Source organism: Anser anser (assembly GCF_964211835.1).
Source record: "Anser anser genome assembly, chromosome: 26".
NCBI lineage: Eukaryota > Metazoa > Chordata > Aves > Anseriformes > Anatidae > Anser > Anser anser.
Window position 1 is genome coordinate 2,186,016 of NC_139747.1, and position 15,120 is coordinate 2,201,135.

Here is a 15,120-nt window from a genome sequence, read left to right on the forward strand (position 1 = left end):
GTGGGGATGTCCTGGCTTCCCTGGAGATCTCCCTGTCCCGGTGCCGTGAGCGCAGGGCTCAGGGCTGCGGTGGGAAGCTGCACGTAAACGCTTCTGACAACTTGAGAGGCGGAATAGACCGTAAGGATCTGTCGCTTGTCGAGTTGTTGGTGTGTTCGGCTGTGATGGGCAACGTAGCTGCAAGGTGCGTGCAGCCGGTGGTGGGGTTCTTGGTGGTTAAGCTTAGGGTGTGTTAATTCGAACAAAATAACAAAAGGTACTGCTGGCAGGCAGTCGCTGAACTACCCAGAGCACCTCGGCAGGAGCTTGACGTCTTTCCCTTTATTCACAAGGACAAAACGTGAGGTTTTGTTCGAGGTTCCTGCCCCTCGGATGGTGGCGGCTCGCCACGGGGGAGCTCGTCGTGCGGTCGGGGTGAAACGCCAGCTCCCCGCCCTGCTGCTTGACGCCCTGCTCTGCAAATCGGGCGGCGAGAGGTCTCGGTGAGGGGCGCGCTTCGTGAGCCTGGCCTTCGGGTACTGGGGGGCGACGTTTGCGTCCTGCCTGGTGCTCATGGCGTTCGCAGCTGGCCGGAGCCGCACCTCGTGCGGTACTGGAGTGCCACGGGTGGGCACGGGGTGCAAGACGGAGCCGCAGCAGCAGCAGTGCCGGTTAAACATTACATCGGGTGCTCGTGGGGGGAGCTGGAGGCTCACCCGCTGCGAGTCCGGCGTGCCGATCTGTGCCCTGCTGGGGGCAGAGCTGGGGCTGTGTTGGCGCTGCGGTGCAAGTGCAATTTGTCTCTTAATGCTCTGCTCTCGCCCTTTTCCTTCTCCGAGATCATTCAAACAGCTTATAAAGTGTGACTGCACTTCTTTCTGCTTGCTACACGTGGGTAGTTTCAAGTGCAAATGTAGAATTGTAGCTGAACTTTCTAAAGTGAAGTTTACAGTTCTCCTTTAACATAAATTATACAAGTATACTTCTAGCTGAACTTCAATTTATAAATTTTTACGGTTCTCCTTTTAACATAAATTATACAGGAATACTTCTAGCTGAACTTTAACTTATAAATTTTTACAGTTCTCCTTTTAACATAATGAATTATACAGGAATGCTTAACAGTAACAAGAAAATAAAACAAGATATTCGCAAGAATAGGATAGGCAAATTGTGTCCTTACCCGCCAATGTCAAGTAAGCTCGTTGCTAGTTTGAAGAGCAGCTTAATTTGATTTCTTGTCATCTGGAAACCTTGAATTCTGTAAAAGGTGGATTATTTTTTTTCCCAAAAAGGTGATGTTTTGAAGGTTTCTCTCCCGATGCGGCAGGCAGGCAAGTCAATCTGTTCTAGAGATATTAAAGTGATGTAAAAGACGCAGGGTGGCGAAGCATCCCGTGGATGGTTCCGTGCTGCTCACTGGCATCCCGGCTGTGGCTGGAACCGCTCTGGTTATGGCTCGGAATGGAGAAGGGGCTGTAGCCCACTGCTGTCGGGCTTTGTCACGCCTCGGGACACGAGAACGTATCGGGAGGGAGAGGGCGATAAACGTTTTGGCTTCAGCCAGGCACCTTCGTGGTCTCAGGAGTCCCTCCGAGGTCTCAGGACCGCTGCTGCCCCCAAGGGTTGGGGCTCCTGTCCCAGCTGGGACGGTGTTTCTTGCTCCGGACTACCTAAAGCCCCACAAATCCGGTCGCCCACTGGGTAAGATCATCAGGAAGATTTTTGTTGGTAGAGAAACGTGTCACTTCGCCTCTTTATTTTGTCACCGGATTGTCAACAGCCCGTGTGTCTTACGTTGTAAGACCACTTTATGAAAGGAAAAGCCTCCCTTTTTCTGCTAAATACCTCCACTTCGGGATCAGCTCTAAATCCTTTCCATCCTTTTTTATCTGTTGCCACTAAAATGAGCTCTGCGTCCACGTACCCTGTGGACTCACAACTTCGGATCTGCGCAGGATCTATGTCAGGCCCGCGGTGGCGTTTTCTTTCATGCGTGGCTCCTCAGTGCACCTTTTTACGTGGTTTATTCCTCAGCCCAATGTTCTGATTCAATTGCTCTGCTAAACCCCCCGGACAAGGATGTTATTTCTGTGTCATCCGAGTGTTTTGGATTCCCGTTTGAAGCCGCGGTGCCCTCGTATCGCCAGCTCGGTGTTTGTGAACACGGTGATTGCAGGAGTTACAGTCCAAGGACGCTGTACTGGCAAGTGCTAATTCGGTTGTTTCTCTTTTAGCCGCAGATAATGTCCGTAGCTGCAGCTTAGCCGGCGACTCGGAGGCAACTTGCAGCGCTCGAGTCATTTTTGCTGCTGCTGGACGGTGCGTTTGGGCAGCCCCGAAGCAGCTTTCTTGTTGGAATGTGTTCTCTGCTCGTTAGCAACAGGTAGAGGGGATCTTAGCCAGGTTTGGCTCCTCCGGACGGTCGCAGCTCTCCCTTCTCGGTGCCTTCAGCACCCCGTTTGCCCCACGTGCGTGCTGTGCTTGCTGTTTCCTAATTTCCTGGCTGCTGCTCGTTAGGAAACGGCCGGCCTTTGCCAGACGAAAAGCCCTCAGCCGCACGAGGAACGCGCGGCTCTCACAAAGCGAGGTCGAAACCGTGTGATTTCTGCAGCAGCGTGTTGGCTGTGGCGTATAAACAAAAAGGTGAGGAGAAGCAGGCGTGACTCACGCTCCCATTGTTGGAGCAGAGGTGTTGGTGCCGCTCCAGCCGCCCGGTTTTGTTCCGAAATCGCAGGAGCACCTGCGTGCTGCGCTTACTGGGGCACTGCAGGGCCCTCGCTTGGGGCCCTGCCGGGTCCTCCCACGGGGAGAAAGGCTTTTCTTGGGGTAGAATTCGGTAATTTATCCGCTCCTAGATGTGGGCTTGGATTACAGCACCGGGGAGCTCTCCTTACAGCTTCACCAGCGTCAGTGGGGATCGTTGCTCTTCTTTTATTCTTATATTTTCACCCAAGAGCTCTCTGCTCTTGTTTTATTTTCCCATTTGTTCTACGACAAGGTGCTTCCCTCCTCTCCTAAATTACGTATTCCGGTGAATAACACTGCACAATTAGACGTAATCTTCAGAGGAGATGATGGATATGTGACCACTTTTCCATAGGAGTCAGACCTTCCAATTAGCAGCTTAAAAAAAAAACGTGTGCATCGTATCAGGCTCAGTGCTGCACGTGGAGGGGAAGCCAAGATGCTGCCTGAACGTTTGTCATTTGGGGAAAGGTAATGAAACCGCTCAGGCAAACATTATGACAGAGAAATTTAGCAACTTGAGTTTAGTAATTGTTTTTATTGCCTTTTTTTTTTAGTTTTGAAATTAAATATTACTCGGTTGCAATAAATAAATGTTACGACTTGTTTCACGGGGAACTTCTGCTCAAACTGCGCCTGTCTGAGAAGAAGAAACCATTCCTTCGGGCTGGTTTCCCCTCTGTCTCCCAGCTAAAAGCGGTGTTGTGCCCGTGGCCTTGGGAGATGCCAAATCTGCTTTGGGTTTCCCGAGGTCAGAGCAAAGACCCCCGCGGCTGCGTGGCACGAGGGGCTGAAAACCTCCAGCTTCACCCCGTGTTTCGAGATTCTGTGTTCCCCTGGGCGTTTTTAAGGCGTAGCTGTGTTCGGCAGGCTGCGGGCTGAGTTCATCCTCCTGCAGGCAGCACAAACACCGGATTTCGCCCTTGGTACCTGGGCGAGCTCAGCGGTGGTGCCACGGAGCTCGCTCCAGCACATAGTGCCAGCGAGGAGGTGCAGAGGAAGGACGTAAGGCTCCTTGCTTTATCGGCGTTCGCAGCACCTCGTGCAGCGGGTCCAGGTGTCGTCGCAGGGGAGCAGCGCTGGGAGCTGGGGTCACCAGCTTCGTGAGCTTATTTGGGGTGGATTAAGTGAAAAGTGCAAGCCCCCCGACACGGTGAAATAAGCACAGCCAGCTGGTCGGCACCAAAAGCGGGGTCACATCCCGTTTCCACCGCAGCCTTTTGTCCTTAAAACCAGTTCTGATGTGCTGTCAAACCTCCTGTTAATATTTCATGGCTGTAGGTGTGTGCGCACGTGGATTCTGCCAGCACCTGACGTCCCGATGGAGCCCAAGCACAGAGGTTTGTTCTGGAGGCTGCAGCCGTCGTACCTCAGAGGTATGGTCGGCTTCAGGACAGCTCACTTAGGACATGCCCTGTGTGTGAAAGCTGAGCACTAGCTCTTTTTCCTCCTAGCTTCCTACCAGATAGCTCCCTAAGCGCAGCCACTTGTGTGGCTAAGCCTCTAACATTATGCAGCAGTCGTTCTTTGCGCCCAACTAGAATATTGAAGAGTTTCAGCTGCGTCTCCCCAGCCGTTAAGGGGATCGCGTTCCTGTTCTTGAGGCTCCTTGGGCTGGAAGCCATCCTCGTTTCCGTGTGAGGCTGCGTGGTGGCAGGAGTTAGGGGGATGCTGGTGTTAATTCGAAGCGTTTCTCTAGTCGCTCTGCAGCATCATGGAGTAAAATGGCAGGGCTGAATCCCGACAGAAATCCCCTTCCAGCCCGGCTCGATGACCATTTGTCTTGGAGAAAGAAATGAGAGCTTTATTGATACCCAGAGAGATGCGGGGAGCTGCCTGAAAGTACCGCTGCAATAAATAACTTTGCGAGATGTGCTGGAAGGGCATAAGTAAGTTTGCTTTCTCTGTTATTAGTAGGATAAATGGAAACGGGCAATTTATTGCTCAGATTCTCTTAACAAATGAGGGTGATGAGCCATGAGACCTCGATTTTACAGTGACGAGTACTTACCGAGTGCATCGTACTGGTCCTTGGCAGTTAACGGTTGCATCGCTCAGCTTAAAAGCTTTTTTATTTTTGGTTGAAATACCTGACATTCATCGAGTGACCTGAGGCGTTCTCTGAGCCTCAGTCGCTTCAATCACCGGGGCCCGTTGACTGCTGCGATGGATCTTCATTGCACGGCTGCATTTGTTAAATCCCAGCGCTTCCGAGCCCTGACTGCTCGCCGCATCTCCCTCCTCCTGGTCTCGCCGAGAAGTCAGCGAGGGACTGGGGGGGAGCCAGCTCCTGTCTGCAGCTCCGAAACCCGGCGCAGGATCGGACCCCAGGCTTCAGGTGCCGCCTTGGAGCGGCGTGCGCAGCCCCTGCCTCTTGTGCGGCTCCGTTTAACACCACATGAGCGTTCAGAAGTACGTACGCATATGGCAAGTACAGAAATCCACATTTCTTGGCTGTAAAACCTGCAAAGGAAAGCAGGAATGGATGGTGGCCCCCTTCCCACCCCCGGAGGTGCCAAGGCTGGAGGTGGGAACGTGGCGACTCTGCTTCTGGTGCCTGTTGTGTGCTCCCAGTGATGAAGGACACACAGATCTCGTTGCATGCCCTCTGGTTTCCCGGCGCTCGCAGGGGCTGACTGCGATTATAACATATGGGGGAATCGGTCGGGGGATACGAGAACGGCTGAGTGTGCTTGGGATGAAAATAACCGTATGAAACATGTCGCAGGATCCCTGGCTCAGGGAGTCAGTAACCAGAAGGCAGGAAGAAGGAATGGCTTGGAAACAATGTGCGTCTGGAGGAATCACAGCAGCGCGCATCCTTCAGGAGAAGAACCACCAGGCAGCAGCGAAGTTTGGCTTGATCTCGTTAAGCCAAATGCTCCATTTTAGACGTCTGCATCTGTGAGCCTCTTGCTCGCCTCCTCCCCCTGAGCCGTCAGGGCTCGCTCCGCGCTCCTGCCTCCTTTCTGGCTCTGCCATCTTGAGCGTGCCGAACGCAGCGTGCGGTTCCTCAGTTTTCTGAAATGGGAACTGTCAGCGTGGCGAAGTCAAACTCTATTGAACTAAACCTGCCTAGAGCTTATTGCAGCCCTTGGATGTAAAGAGCGTTGCTTAAGCAACCGTGTAATATAAGATCAATTCCACAGCCATCCCCCGGGGACTCCTTTCAGGTAGCTGTTGTTTTCCTTGTAGTATTTATCATTTTAAAGATGATCACACGTTGTTTATCTTCACCATGGGGAAAACACCGAGCAGTGATGAGTTTTATTTGCAGCTTGTAGCATAAATAAGATTGATGGGTTGCTTTTCTTCCATGTTCTGAGCTTCACAGCTACTTTTGGTGGGCAAGCATCTGAGGCCGAGATCTTACAAAGGGGATGCCATATACAGAGGAAGACTCAATTCTCCCCGGCGTTTGACATTAAAGAAATAAGCAGCAACATGTTGCAGGGTTCATAGGTGTTCCCGCTCGCCCGTGGAGGAGAACACGTCGTGCTGAGCCCAGCGGAGAAGACAACCGGAGGCTCTGGAGGACGCTGGTCTGCAGCAAAACTTCCTCCGAGCTCCTGCTGCCAGGAGGAAAGGGAGTGGAAGCTGTGCTAATCGTTTGTCGAGTTGGGTGGGCTCTGATAAACGTTCCCTTGGTGAAAAACGCTGCTTCTGCGTACAAAACAATCACGTCTGGGTAAAATGTCGTGCGTTCCGTGTTGTGCTGGCTGGGATCCTCCTGTGGATCCTGCCCTGGTAGGGCTGTGCTGCAACCTGGGGGGATGGAGCAAAAGCTGGTGGGGTTTCTGTCGTGTGGCTTTGTTTTCTTGTAGGGACGCAAACTTATTTGACTTCCGTTTGCAGCGGCACAAATATTTAATTATAAATAGCCGCAGTAAATTGACCTACAAGAGAAGATTCTCTCTCCTTTATTTTTGGCACCCTGAGTCAGTTGTTTTTTCGGCACAGGTTGGCTGGAGAAACGGATTATAAAATAATCCAAAACGACGTTTAAATTTTTAAAATATTTAACGTTAAATTAAAAAATAACCGATCTCTGTAACGGAAACTGTAAAGGCTGTATGGGAAAAGCATTTGCTGACAGCTTGTTTGCCTGGCCCCCGTGTCCAGCAGTCGTCCGAGGATGATTTGAGCCCAAACGCCGCACTGTCGGTCAGCGCTTGTATCGGGGGTGTTGATGACCTCTGTTTGCTTTCCCACCCTGCTTTCCGTCCCTGAACCTGCTTATTTAAAGCTCTGCGGGCCAGCAAAACGTAACTGAACACATCCAAACGTCACGCTGGGATAAAATCTTCCCCGGGGACGTCAGGAAAAAGTGTCGGGAGTGTTTGGGTCTTGACTTCAGAAGGGGAAAAAGTGTGTGCGCACAGGAGGGGCGGGCAGATGGTGGCAGCCCGTGCTGAGCTCCGAGCCGAGGAAGCTGATGTGAGTGCTGCCGTGAGGAGTACAGTGGCAGCTTGGGGCTTTTAAGCGTGCGTTTAAGATAAATGCTCCTGTCTGGGAGCTGGCTGCTTGTTGTTCAGCCTGGGTACGGTGCGAAGTCTGAGAGAAATGGGACCAGGAGGGTTTTCGTTACCGCAGAAGTACTTTGGGTGCACCAATGTGTGTTAACACGACCGAAAATCCTCGGGTTTCGGTGCCGCCACCAGAGGAGCAGATCGGAGCAGTCGGGGAGGCTGGGAGGCAGCGACGAGGGGGGGGTTTTGGGGTCGGGGCTGCCCCCAAGACTCAGCACTGCTGGTGGCCAAGCGCCGTCCCAGCCCCGATGGCTCTAGGTGCAAGCACCCGGCTTCTCAGCCGGCTCCTGAAGTTTGCTTTATAGAGCCCTTTCCGAGCTGTTTGTCCTGAAAACAGTAAAAAAAAAAAAAAAAAAAAAAACTCAAATTTGGGTTAGTTGTGATTGCTTTTGGTGCTTTTGCTTCTTTTTGCCTCGCCTTTCGGACCCTTGGCGTGCAGCGCCAGCGGGGTGCCGGGGCGTTTCCGCGTGCCCGGTGCTCTGCTGTCTCATGCTCTGGTGCTTATCTGCAACGCGCAGGGCTCTTGCCCTGCACAGTCGTTACACTAAATGCCTTTTTTTTCTTTTTTTTTTATCTTGGCTGGAGGAGTAGGCATAGCCCGGTCTCTGTAGTGAAATAATCCCCACCTCCTTGCTGCCCCGACCGTCCGTGGCATTTGGGAGCTGGATGCAAAGGTAGCTTGAGTTCTCCCCCTGTGGTGGAGAAGAAGGGAATGCGCTGCTCTCGTCGCTGCGATATTGAAACGTGCTGAAAATGGAGCGGTGCAAACCCGGAATGTGGTGTCAACAGCTCAGCGCCTCTGCCTGTCAGTGGGACAGGCAGGTTAAGGCACAGGAGGAGAAAATAAACTCCTTGGTGGGATGTCCCTGAGAAGTGTGCCTGAAGGTTTGTCGTCAGAGCGCTTCGCTTGGATTACAGCTTGTCGTGAGTGTTTTGGGGTGTTTGAGCACAGCCAATTAAAGAAAAATAAAACGAAATGACCCTTCGCAGCCTTGGAAAATGGGTGGAAGTTCTGCATTTGGACCCCAGCTCGCCCTTTGAATTGCCCTCGTAGGCTTTGGTATTCCTCTATGAGCCCTAAAATACTCGGTGTCCTGCAGCCGCCTCTGCAGCTGCGTTTTGGGGGACAGCACGAGGACGAAGCACGAAGCGAGCTGGAGGATCGTCCACACGGGGACGCAGGAGGAGGGACACGGAGCGGCAGGAGCCGTGACGTTAAGAGCGTGCTGATACCTGGCCCGGGTGCGTGGCTGAACCCGCCGGGAGCAGCACCCACGTCTGCTCTCCGCGGAGCTGCCGGAGATATTTGCTCTGAGCCCCGCAGGCCGAGCGCTTGCCGTGGCTCCGAGGGAGTTAACGGAGCGCGATGCGCACCGAGGCTGGCACGGATCATGCGCCGCACAAACAAGGGAGTTCTGTCGGGGCCAGCGCCGAACAAAAGGAGCCATGTTGGTGCCACCGAGCCCCCGGCTGCCGCGGCGGATCGCTGCCGGAGGTGTGAGGAGTGCTCACTGCTGGCAAATCCTCTGCCCGAGCTGCTCGAGGAGTTAATGCAGGGTGGTGTAAAACTCGGTGCAAAGAGCTCTTAAAAAAAAACAAAACCAAACAGACGTTTCTTTCCGAAGGTGTCAGCTCCACTCGAGATCGCTGCCGCTCGGCTGGGTCCTCGTGGTGCTGCCAGGCTGACGCCTCCCCGCGAGCCGTTCGTGAGCCACCAGCTTCCCAGCTCCTTTGCAGCAGAAAAAGTAGAGTCGTTCGTGGGACTTTTCTCCCCTGTTTTTAGTTTCTATGTCCTGTTTTCTCAGCAGGGCTGAAACGCCGGCGCGAGGGATGCTGCGATGCTTTCCTGAAAGCCTTTCATTGCCAAGGGCGCTGCCAGCAGAATGACTTCTGTCCCCCAGACGTGCTCATTACCTAGGGAAGGTTTGCAGGCTGCCCTTGAATACCCTTAGCCCTTTGGGTTTTTCCACCCCAGGTACGGGTATTTCCTCCTGTTCGGGGGAGGACAAGGCAGGCGGATGGTAGACTTGCTCGGGAAGATTCCCAGAAATAAGTGGTCGTGAGGATTTGGGATGTTCGGAGGAATTGGTATCGTCCTCGTGCTGAAGAGGTGCACGTAAGCAGGCACCTCCTGCGTGTAAACGTTGCCACCCCGTTTTAAATAGCTAAAAGTGGATTTGTAATGAAAATGGATCCATTATGAGAAAACGTGAGTGCTGACAAACGCTTGCCTGTAGTTAATGTGGTTTATAATAGTGTACATTTATCTAGATTTCAAAGGATTTTCTGTGCAGAGCTGAAGCCTTTGGCTCTTGGTTTTCCCAAAAGCAAACCGGTGTGCGCTGCGCCGCTGAGCTCGTCTGCGTGGTGCTTGGCACGCTCGGGTCTGGTGCACCACTGAGCACGAGGCTGGGATCCAAAAACCCATCGCCCTGTTCGCTGCCCTGGGCTGGGCTGTGAGACGGTTCCAGTTATCTGTCACAGGTTGTGTATCCCTCCAGGAAAAAACAGCCAGGGAGAAATCACCGGAGGGAGTGCCTCCTCTGGGGCAGTGCGCGCTCGATACTGGAGGGCAGTGGGAGATGCCGGGACGTGCTGCCTTCTGCAGAGACAAGACGCCTGCAGCTGGATTCGTCCGCCCTCGTTTGCACGCTCCTAGAAGGATGTGTTTGCAGTCATTATAAAAGATTGATTTGGGCTTTGTATAAACAGCCCTTTGAGGGTGTTTCTGCTTTCTCGAGTGGCGTTAACCCCAAAAGAGAACTCCTGGACTCCTGATCAGACGGCTCTCCTTCACCAGCGCTTCTGTTCTTGGTGCACCGATTATTTTCTCTGAAGCAGCGAAGCTGACAGGGCACCATTTTCCATCGAGTTACGTTTTAAACCAAACAAAACCCTTGAATATGGCACAAGGTACAGAAACTTCTGCAGAGGGTCCCTCCTTGCGTTTCCGGTAACGCTCCCTCTTACCTGATGATCGTCTTGGCAGCAGACCTGGGTGTTCTTGGTGGGGAGATGCTGCACTCGTACAAGAAGGCGCTGAAAATACCTGCGTATTAATTGAGCAGCAAGAACCCGAGGGAGGATTCGTATCCATCTGCGAAGCCACTTTTAAACTAGGACACCTAAGATTCCACTGGGGGAAACCATCTGCCTGGATCACAGTTTATGGCGAATATTTTCCAGTTGCTTGAGCACACACAGAATCCGCCCGGTGGTTTTATTTCCTCCTAATGCGTTTGCAGAGACGCTGCTCGAAGGCATCCGTCCCGTTGTTCATTTATTCTCTTCTGCTTTAGGTCGTTTTGGCGTGTGTAGTGGAGAAGATTGAATGTCAGATCCTTCCAGCATCCTGGGATGCTGGAGTCTGTTACGGTGCCCTGCAGAGGGAATGCAAACCAGGCTCGCGAGGGTTTTGCTGCTGTATGAGAGGAAAAACGAGACGCGAGGGTGGTTTTTCAGTACGCTGCGGTGCCCTCGGGCAGGATGAGAGCAGACCCTGGGCACGAGCTCCTGCTCCTAGGGCCAGGCAGTGGTGGGGAGGCGACGAGGCGCTGTGTGTGGCGTAAGAGGTGGCTGTGAAACTCCCGAGCTGCTAATTTAGTAGGTTAAACGCATTTAGGAGATTTCCTTGCTTTTTGCAAAAGGTAAAATTACACGTGTGTGTATGTACATAACAACCTGGGTTAAACTATTGCGTAAATAAGCTGTAAAACCTCGCTTCTGATTCACTTTTCTCTCTGTTCCAGAGCCTAGCCCAGCTAGAGAACCTGTGCAAGCAGCTGTATGAGACCACAGACACTGCGACACGGCTCCAGGCAGAGAAAGCCTTGGTTGAGTTCACCAACAGCCCAGACTGCCTGAGCAAGTGCCAGCTTCTTCTCGAGAGAGGGAGTGTATGTAAAACAAAAAAAACTGTTCAAAAGGGACCCCGGTGGTGTGGGTGCTGGCCCCAGGCTGTGGTATGCAGGGTTTATGTTGCACACCCAGTGCACTCGAGTGGCTTTATCTCTGTTTGTGGACATCTCTGCCAAAGAAAGTGTTGGATCTGAGAGTAACCGGAATACGCCAGCAGTAAAGTCTGCCTAACTTTTTAGCTGTCTTCTTTTTAAGTGACCATTTGATTTTTACTTTGTTCCAGCAGAAGTAAATTATTTTTTTTTTAATTGCTTTGCCACGTGATCCGTCAAGATCTGATTTTTGGCAGAATGTGCACCCAGCTTTCCTATCGATCAGCTTGTTCACAAAAATAGGAAACGTTAAGCAGCGTGTCGTAAAGAATCAGTCCTCCAGGAGGAGGAGGAGGTGGTGAAGGGAGGGGGAGAAGAGTGACACTTAACAGGCTTGGCAAACTTGTACAAAGCAAAGTTGTTTTTTTATTATAAGGAATTCTCTATAAGTTTTTGGATTTATTTTGAGTGAAAAATGTGAAGTCCAACGAATTCAAAACAAGTGGAATTGAAACTCTTCTGCTGGGAGCTAGCAACTAGTTTACCTGAAGAGAAATGACTTTTTTTTTTAGGGAAGTTTCTAAAGCCTGGTGTCATTCTGTATAATCTATTGCAATTCTGACCCTTGCCAATGTGTTGAGGGATTTTTTCATCATATCTCTGACTTGCTCTGTACCAGGCAGTCCTTGGAAGTGTTGGAATAAATAGATTTCCTGCATCTTAGGTGCTGTGCTTTCTATACCGCTACATATTACAGAAATTAGCCAGCAAAATCCTTGCCATTTCCCAGGCTGTAATTGGTGGAATCGGCTGCAGCCAAGGGTTTTTGGGGTTGAATGCCACCGTTTGCGTCCCTGAATTAGGTTACAGTTCACCAGTCTGTGTGCTGTTCCATAAGGAATGCATTTGAACCTGTATTTAGTAATCAAGTGGAAGTCATAAGTGCTTTTTAATGCATAGGATCATACTGCTATGACTCAGAGTGCTAATAGCCTTTTTTGGGCATGATGTTTTAGCTGACTTCATGCAATTTGACCAGGTTTGCAGTTTTAAGGAACCAGGGCTACCTGAAAGCTGCCAGAATAAAGCCTGCAGGATTTTTGTTTGGAGGGAGGAGTGCTTATTTTTCCCGATGTTATTCCGTTCACGTAAATACCCTGTAACAGGTACTGCACTCCCTGTCCCATAGTGCAGCAGGTACAACTCTTGCCTGCCCCGTTTTGTGTTCCTGGAGGCAGCCTGGTTCTGCTCGGGTTCTGCTTGTGTTCAATTCCATTGTCTTCCTGTCTTCATAAGCTTTTCCTTTCCTGAGCACTTTCTTCGAGTGTTTTGGTTTACTCTAGTGTCTGCAAAAACATAGAATAAACACTATGGAGAGGATTTAGACTTAACAATTAAACTAATGTCGTAAACTCAAATTTCCAGCGAGCAGTTAGCTTAACGTTCAGCACTGCTGCTTGATCTCCTTGTTCTGAAATGTGCAATAAATGACTTCTTGTTTGTTTTTTTTCTTCACAGTCGTCCTACTCCCAGCTATTGGCAGCTACATGCCTTACGAAGCTCGTGTCACGCACAAACAACCCTTTACCATTGGAACAACGAATAGATATTCGTAAGTATAAGACTTAATTTTTCTTACCAAATGAACGTTAATGATTGTTGTGCACACTTTCATCCACGAGTGGGAGGCTTTCTGCAACCTACTGTGTTTTGCAGTTGTTTGGGCATCCTAAGGTGTGGAGTGAAAAGAAACGTTTTTCTTAGATGGCATCTTCTGTGTTATTAGCTAGCAGAGTTCAAGGCTGAAGATCTAGAGTTCTTCCAGATGTGAGGGAATGACAGCCCTGTGGCTTGTGAATAAATCTTTGTAACGTTTCTCTGGAAGGTAAAATATGCATGGTGCTCTCCCCTTCTGAGGACATGCTCTCAAAACTGAAAATCCTTTATGGCTCTCTGAAATATCATTTGGAGTATTTCCTAGGGGAGCAGTCAGTCTGTCACAGCACTCTTTCCTGGAGAATGACGGATGCTTCCTCTCCTCCAAGGAAGAAGCCTGAATGCCATTCAGACTGCTTTCATTTTTAGAAATGATGTGATAAATGATCATCCCTGAGGAGAGGTCTTGTAAACCTTTTCAGCTTTTCTTCCTATTTACACGTGCGTTCAGAGGACTGGATTTAATCTGGTAATACAAAATTAGTTAGGTTTTGGGGAGGAACTAATACCTTTCTCTAACCTCCTCCCGGATTTGTTCCACAGCTCTAGTGCTTTAAAGAAAAGCACAAATAGAAGGTCAGTGTTTTCATCTGTCTGCAGTGATGATTGTTTTTTGGATTTTTTTTTGAAACAGCTTTCGGAAAGATACTTTTTCCTAACAGTGTTAACATCCCGGCTCCAGCTGCAGTGTTTTTGCCTACAGATAAACCTCTTCTCTGTGTTTCAGGGAACTATGTGCTCAACTACCTTGCCACTAGGCCAAAGCTGGCAACGTTTGTCACGCAGGCACTAATCCAGTTGTATGCCAGGATCACAAAGTTGGGCTGGTTTGACTGTCAGAAGGATGAATATGTCTTCAGGAACGTGATTACAGATGTCACAAGGTTTTTACAGGTCAGGATTTAAGATGAATACACGTGTTGTGGGATTTGGAAGTTCATGTATTTTCAATTATCGTTTTGCACCTTAGTATCCTCTGTCCAATATTTCATCTTCTGTCCTTGGCTGAGTAATGACTCCTATGGCTGAGAAGCTAAAAACTGACCTATCCTGCCAGTTGCCATAATTTAAAGCTTGGTGGGACGGGGATTTATTTCTGGAAACTGCCAGCATTAGTATTCAACGGTAAGAAAAGTAGTTTAGTGTTCCAGGTGCACAACTCTCCTTTAAAGCCCTCAAACTTAAATATACCGTGCTGGTCGGTGCAGAATGGTAAACACATGAGCTTATTGTCTGCAAGGGCAGTGTGTGCCATGCTTGACTTCCTTCCATTGATTGTTGCAGTGATATGTCATGCAAGTGGCTTTTTATCTGAGTTACCATAACAAAATGTAGCTTAAAATTAGCCCATTCCACAAATGTTATTGTGAACGGTTTTCTTTCGAAGTCTTGGGTGTAGTTTCATAGACCTATGTGCTGGTTTGTTCCCAACCCAAAGGACCATGCAGGTAGAATGTTTTCATTTCTATCAACAGCTCTCCCCAAACTGAAACTGAGTTCCAGAGAGATCAGAACTTCCTGTAACAGTAGGGATGCTGATTTATTTGCTCTGAAATTTTAACCAAAATGGGAAGTTGGAGGAATACAGCAGAAGGGAATGAAATAACCAGAAATTCCAAGCGTGGAAAAGCAGATACGTAGTATACAAGGCTTTAATTCTGAGAATTTTAGATTATGTTTGCAGTGAGTAGCATCTAAAAGGTGTTAAGTGATTTAAAGATCATGCTCCCTTCCGTTCCTGTTTGCTCAAGTTACCTCTTTTGGCTACCAGTGGACAGGAGGGTGTGTTATTTTCTTAAGCCATGGGTTCAGCAAGGTTTTCCAGTGGCTTCTGTGTAGATACAATGTAAATACGAAGGCTGTTATCAAGAGATGGCTGCAGTAAAGAAGTGACCAAGGTTCCAGGCCTAAATATTCTTAAACTTCTATATTTCAGGTGAGTTCAGTCTTTGGAATTGGAGAAGAGATCAGGGCAATTTGAGCAGAAGGTGGAAAAAAAAAAAAAAGTTATTAGCTACAGAGCAGAAACTGGGGCAAAGGAACAATACAGGTTGTTCCTCTTAAACCATTTGATAAATGAAATGCCATTTCTAGCGAAGAGGTATCTGTAACAGACTCGTTTCACAATTGTGCCCTTGTTGGCAGTCTCAAGTGAAGCCAGAGGCTGAAAAGGCTGTGAAGAATGGACTCCCTTCACT

General features: G+C 49.8%; 1 protein-coding gene across 2 annotated transcripts in view; it reads left to right on the plus strand.

Moving 5' to 3' along the window:
• XPO7 (exportin 7) overlaps positions 1-15,120 on the plus strand; it is a 47,140-nt gene that overhangs the window by 4,443 nt on the left and 27,577 nt on the right. For both annotated transcript variants that reach the window (XM_083811583.1, XM_083811584.1), the window contains exons 2-4: positions 11,006-11,152; positions 12,725-12,818; positions 13,650-13,816. In XM_083811583.1, coding sequence (XP_083667709.1) covers positions 11,006-11,152; positions 12,725-12,818; positions 13,650-13,816 — 408 coding nt within the window. The remainder of the gene's footprint in view (positions 1-11,005; positions 11,153-12,724; positions 12,819-13,649; positions 13,817-15,120) is intronic.